This window comes from Centrocercus urophasianus, unplaced genomic scaffold, assembly GCF_019232065.1.
Source record: "Centrocercus urophasianus isolate 14NV4802_14NV808 unplaced genomic scaffold, USGS_Curo_1.0 seq_10, whole genome shotgun sequence".
Taxonomy (NCBI): Eukaryota; Metazoa; Chordata; class Aves; order Galliformes; family Phasianidae; genus Centrocercus; species Centrocercus urophasianus.
The window spans coordinates 77373148-77379563 of NW_024884142.1; the positions used below are offsets into that span (position 1 = coordinate 77373148).

Here is a 6416-nt window from a genome sequence, read left to right on the forward strand (position 1 = left end):
AACGAAAAATCTCATCCTTCTCACTTTTAAATGAAAGGTAAATTTCTACTCATCCATAAATGCAGAGAAAACTTGAACTCACAAAACCCAAAGGCTTCAAGGAAAACCACTTCCAAAGGGCAAAGGAAGTCTCAAGCCATTTTCATTTCCTGTTTTCAGGTGCTCCGTACCACCAGCATGTGAGGATAGGATTGGCTGACTCAGCATTTTGAATGCAACTGTTTTTTTATGTCCCTTTAGTCTACGTGTTCTCAATAAAGGAATTGGAACAAAGCACACCGAAATCAGCAGTGACTCCCTGCTGACACAAAGCTGTGGCTCAGACCCTAACTTATGCTATATGTGCCTTTGCACCAAGGATTCTGACCAGACAAAGGAGGCCTTTGCTATGGAAGCTGTTCTCTTGTCTAAACTACACTTAAAATTGTTTGAAGGCGTAGTTTAGAGGCTGACTCAGGAGTCAGACTGCAAGAGAAAAACAGGGCGTTTCTGAGATTCTTCATGTTTGCCAAAATACGAAAAACTCTGCAAATAAAGTGTTTCACTCAGGAAATGTGACTGCAGAACTTCCAAAAAATTCCCATGGTCTTGTACAGCAAAGCTTGTTGTCAGAAAGCCCCGCTAGCTCAGGCTGCTTGCCCAGCTGTCCCCTTCCATCACTCCTGCTGCCTGCAGGACAGTTGCAGATTATATGACAATTTGCTGAGCACAGGTGCACACCGTTTTAAAGTGAAGTCAGGAAGCAAGAGGATAGGCCATAATATTATGCTGGAACAGTGATAATTATTGCACTCAGGGTTTCTTTTGTAGATGGCGGTGTTTGGATAGCATGGAAACATGCCACTGTACCTCAAAGAAAGCGAGCAAGATTCAGAGAGAACCTCCTCACAAACTAAAGTGTATCTATGTCTCCTAACCCAGAAAAAGAGATGTTTTTACTTGACAACACAATCCGTGTTTAGCAATAGTTTCTCTGTGCCAGTAGACTACATAAAAACATGCCTTTAACATACCATAAACTGATGTTTTGGAGAACCTCTCATGCTTGGTTTGCTTTGGGTTCCTTACTTTGGCCTGCTGTTAACTCACTGTTCATATGACCATAACATTACTGGTCTTCATTCTCAAAGACAACCTTTAATTTAATTTAAAGTTAACTCAGCCCCAATTTTCAGAAATGCAGCAGGCCTTTGGACATTCTGAAAATTAAACATTGGGTTTGCCACAGTGGATGCTTTTGGAAACTCTGAGCAACATTCCTTGTCCTGTGACTCTTCGCCTGCTGATACCAGTACTTCCCTGCCTTTCTAGGGAAGACTTGAGGCTTGCAAAGCGTGACGCAGTTAACAATGAGGTATTTGGATGTAAAGTTTGCACTGGAATTATTATTATTGGAAGACCATTTGGCCATTCTAAAGGTAACGGGCTATTACCTTTCAAAGGAAAGTCTGTCACTGCTGAAGTATCTGCTGCTGACCTCCCATCACAGCAACATATCAGCCCACACATACTACCTCCTTAAAATCTTAAACTTCAGAGAAAGGATCTGGGCATATTTCTATTTTAAATTACACACATCCAGTTGTTGCTGCAGAGCCATTAAACCTGTGTGGCTCTCTGCATCCTCACGCACAGCAGCTTCAGCTGAGCTATTCATAGGGCTGCAGCCACCCGGGCTGCAGTGAGCTCACAGCCTGCCGGCAGCAGCTGCAGCCTGCCTGCGACAGCACAAAGCGAGCGAGGGAAAATGCACGTGGGAGGAGGGAGGTGCAGGGACAGAATGGGGATGGCTCACTTTTAATTTTTAGATTTGCCAACATCACGTCGGAGTTTTCAGCATTTGTAACTCAGCAATGAAGGCTCACAGGGTTTGCTTTGTGGAAGCGTGCTTGCGTGCTCCGGGTTTGCATTTGGCACTCTGGCTTTGTGGAATGCGCAGATCAGAAGGAATAATGCAGTCTAAGGAAGGAAATTCCTATTCCACAACAGACTACCCCAACAGTTAGCAGCTGCCTCTCCTCTCAGGATGCTGAAGCAGTACCTGTGAAACTGCGGCTACCTTCCAGAGCCAAGGCAAACAGTTGGCCAGGATTACACAGATGACTGCTATTTCTTGTTTTATTTATAGCAGCCATTGCAAATTGTGTGTCCATCCACTTTAAAAGCCCTGCCTCCATCCCTCTCATTCCCACAGGCTCATTCACAGTTCGAATTATTTGTTTTTACATCTGGCCTGCAGGGAAGCACTGATCTTGCTAGTATTTGAGTTTGCTTTACACACTCCAGCTTGACCAATTCTAACATAAAATTGCTTTTGACTTCAGTTTTAACTCAGTTACAACACAAAAAAATATATATCACTGTGTCTGAATTAAGGTGGCTGCAGCTGCAACAAGAGCAGCCATCAGAGTACACAAGTTGAAAGAAGCCAGGCAGAGGCTGTTCTCATACTGCGCTTTGCATTTTTGCAGCTTCTGTTTTGGTCACAGCTGAGAAGCCACTGAGAATTTCACTCTGGCCTGCTCCTGCAACCTTCCTGCCTGCCCTCTTGTTCCTGACAGCCCTTCACAGCAAAGCACACGAGGAGAGCAACGCTTCCACGTGTTCATGCTCAGAACATGCTGGATGAGACAGACCACACCATGAACGGAAACCCCACATCAAAGGAGAAGGAAAGGAGAATTAACCCTGGCTGCCATGTTAAGTAGCAGCCTTCAGTGTGGAGCACAACCTCCAAAAGGTAAATGCTGCATATCCTCCCACTTCTTCTCATCATTTGAGATGCAGCAAAGGGACACACAGCCCACCTTTCTGTTAATACTCCCAGAAATTTTTCTGAAAGTTTCAATATTGTGAGAGTTAGCAGTATTATGAAAGACCCAAACGATCATCACTGTTCTTAGTTCCAAAGCACTCTGCCAGGGCGAAGTCAGCAGGCTCCTGCTGGAGCCCCAGTTTCCTTCCCAGGCTTGTTTTACCACATACCCCTGCTCCATAAAGAACATTACTGACACGCAGTTGCTCTCAGAGCAAGAGAAACAACCATAAAGCCAAAGGCACCCAAGCATCACCATCAGGTGCACTTCATGTTCATAAGCTTTCTCATGTTTCTGCTCCCAGTTCTGGGTTATGCAAGTAGGCTCCACGATTCATCTGAGGGACAACAAGGAGGAGTAAGGGGACAAAGAAACTCAAAGTGGAGGGCTGTGCAGAGCAGTGAGGCCCAAAGGAGCTGCAGCTCCACCTCTGAGATGAATTGCCTGTGGAATGCACTCCCCAGGGTGGCATGGCCACACCGGGACCAGGAGTCAGCCTCTACAGCTGCAAAACCTAGTGGGCTCCAGGAACCTCCCCTCCTAGCTGCTGTACTGGCTGTTTTCTGCTGAACTGGGGTATTTTCAGATGAAGTCTGCCTGGACATGCACACGGTGGGGAAAGTTTGTCTGTATATAGACTGTAACTTGTGAACTGTGTCATTTTTCCCTGCTATATATAACCTGGAAAAAAATAGGACCTTAATAGATTTATTCTCAACCTACTTTAAACTCAAAAAGATGCAAGGCATTATGTGGTTGGTGCAGTTACTGTGCATGATTCTCCCTACATTGTGAAGCAGCTCACTAGAAAAGCAAACTAGATGTCATGAACTCAGCTCACAGCCCCCCACCAAACAGAAGTCTGTCACACATTGCTAAATACATAACCATACAAGCTAACAACACCCACACATTGGTAAGTCAGTACTTCAGGCTGATGGGCCTGCTGCACACTGGCAGCTTTTGGCTCCCTGCTCTGCCATGGGCTTCCTGTGGGAATATGGAGCAGGTCACAGCCCAAACTTCTGCACTCTCACTCCTCTTCCCACAGAAAATGAGATCTGGACTCTGCCCAGGGCTGGGGCTGTATGCACTCAGAAGGCTGCAAGTAGCTCAGATGCCACTATAATCACATGCTGCCAAGCTTTGATAAAATGATACTATCAGGCTACTGTTTTGCAGTAAAACTATTTGGGGGTGACAGGATTAGAAATAACAACACTGATGTTTGCTGGCACAGAAATCCCAACTTCAAGCTGCAATGAATCCGAGCTGAACAGAAGTCTGTACAATCAGCAGGCATGTACCAGACGCAGCATGCTGCTTCCTCAACACAGAGAAGAAACTACCAACTCCTGTCTTTTCTGCTCTTAAACACATACAATTGTTAAACTTCACAGAAAGCTTTCTTTTACCCCATGGCTCTCTCAGAATGGCTCATCAGCAAACTCCGATGAAGGAATAAAAAGAACAAAATTGTCAGGCTGCAGGCTCTACATGGGTTCCTGTAAGAACCTCCACAGTTGTTCTGGGTGCTGGAATGGGGCTTCCATGGGCAGCCCCAGATGTCCACTGCTCCCCTCCAATAACCTGAACTAGGGTGAGGAAAATGGTAAAGATTTTATGATTGCTGCAGGTCTGAGTTTCGCCAAGAGCATATCGCTTTGTGACAGCAGTCTCCCTGAAACAATCTACAAGTCTAGACTTACAGTACCTTTGCTTGCTGTTTGCTGCAAATTGGCCAGCTTACTACTAGTGTTAGAGGAAGCCAAAGGTTTCTCCGTGCAGCTACCCAGATGGACACCACAAAGCCACTTGAGGTAAGATTGCACAGAGCTTACAACACACGCTCTCGTAATTAGCAACAAGCCAGCATGGGCTGTTTGAGACAGCATCCACGAATAAGCTCTGCATACATACACGAGTGCAAGGTGCTTTTTCTTTTTTCTTTTTCTTTTTTTTTTTGTATTTTCCAGTGCTCATTATAGAAACTGGATGCATGTTAGCAGATGCTTTATTTGCCTCAGCACACTTGAACAGTATTTTGAAGCCAGCTGGGTTGTGAAGCATTTACTACTAAAAAGCAAAGGTATAGTGGAAATAGCAAGTGAACTCATTTTGCATCACTGGGACCAGTTTGTGTTTGTATCAGTGAGTTCTCAATGATGAAGTCAGTCTGTTGATAGAAAACTCACCCTCCAGCTACTGGCTTTCTGGAAGCAAAGCTGTTCCCTGGAATTCTCCCTGAATGGATTGTGTTGCTGCTTTCAGGCCTTAAACACTCAAGACTGGCTGAGTACTGCTTCCCTTACAGCTACATGCACACTTAGAGAGGCACACTAATTTGAACAATTGTTCAGATAAGAGCAGGAATTACTGAGTTACAAAGTATGGCTTCACTGTGTGCCAGTGCAGAGAGATTATCTTCCTCGTTGTTGCTTACCACAGGGAAGCACGTCTGAGGTCATGTGAGACCCAAACACAAGCTCATGCTGCAAGAAGTTTTAGTATAAGGAATATACAACTTTGCAAAGACCACACAGCATTTCTGTAGAAGCTCCACGCTTTTTTAGCACCTCCTGCCCACAAAGCCAGGCCCTTTACATGCTGTTTTGGTTCAGATATGCCACCCCCAAAGTATTTTAACTCATAAGACTGTGCTCAGCCGGCAGCTGCTGGCTGCAAGTTGTGATAACTGAGCAGAGATGTCGATAATGGAGCCCTGTGCTGTTCGCTACAGTAGAGATCTCTCTGAATATCCAGCATTAAAACTGCCTCAGTCACATGCTGACATAGCGTCTTCCTCTGTGGGCTGTAATAACCTTCTCAAGAGAATCACTTGGACTGTCTAGTATAGCTTAAAAAAAAAAAAAAGAAGAAGAAGAAAAAGAAGAAGAAGATGAAAGGAAAGAAAAAAAGGCAGCAAAGCCAAAAAGCCAAAGCTGAACAACAATTCCATGAGCCCCAAGTGCAGACACGGGTCCTGCAGCAGCCCACCACCGGCCGTGCCGCGCCTCCCCGCTGCCGAGCCGGCTCCCGGCCGCCCAGCCAGCCCCGCTCGGTCCGTCCCCGCTGCGGCAGCGGACGACGCGAGGAGCCCCGCTGAGTAATGCCGCCGGGGCGCGCAGCCGCCAGAGCAACTTCGGCGCCGGACAGCGCCGGCTGCCAGGGTCTGGGGTCGCTCACTCACCTGCCCGGCGGTGTCGTAGAGCCCCAGCAGGTACTGCTTGCCCTCCACGGTGACGCTGACTGCGAGGAGGGAGAGACAAACCGGGTGAGGCCGCGGCGGGGAGAGCCCCGGCGGGGCAAGGTCGGGCGGGGGGGAGCGGAGCCGAGCCGAACCGAGCGGCTCCGCGCCGCCGCCGCCCCCCGTCCCGCTCACCTGCGTAGTGGTCGAAGACAGTGGGCACGTACTCCTCGGGGAAGGCGTCGTTGGCGTAGCTCATCAGCAGGCACGTCTTGCCCACGGCGCCGTCCCCCACCACCACGCACTTCAGCATGACCGCGGCGCTGCCATGGGCCATGGCCGGAGCCCGCCCTCATGGCCCCGCGGGTGCGCCCCGCCGCGCCGGGCCCCCCGGCATCGCTCCGCCGCCGCCG

The 6416-nt window shown here is 48.0% G+C and overlaps 1 protein-coding gene across 2 annotated transcripts in view; it reads right to left on the reverse strand.

The window, feature by feature from the left end:
* Window positions 1-6351, reverse strand: part of RHOQ (ras homolog family member Q) — a 22382-nt gene extending 16031 nt beyond the window's left edge. For both annotated transcript variants that reach the window (XM_042825103.1, XM_042825189.1), the window contains exons 1-2: window positions 6199-6351; window positions 6007-6065 (exon numbers count right to left, since the gene is read on the reverse strand). In XM_042825103.1, the coding sequence (XP_042681037.1) occupies window positions 6007-6065; window positions 6199-6340 (201 nt within the window). In that variant the 5' untranslated portion in view covers window positions 6341-6351. The remainder of the gene's footprint in view (window positions 1-6006; window positions 6066-6198) is intronic.
* Window positions 6352-6416: the final 65 nt, after the last annotated feature.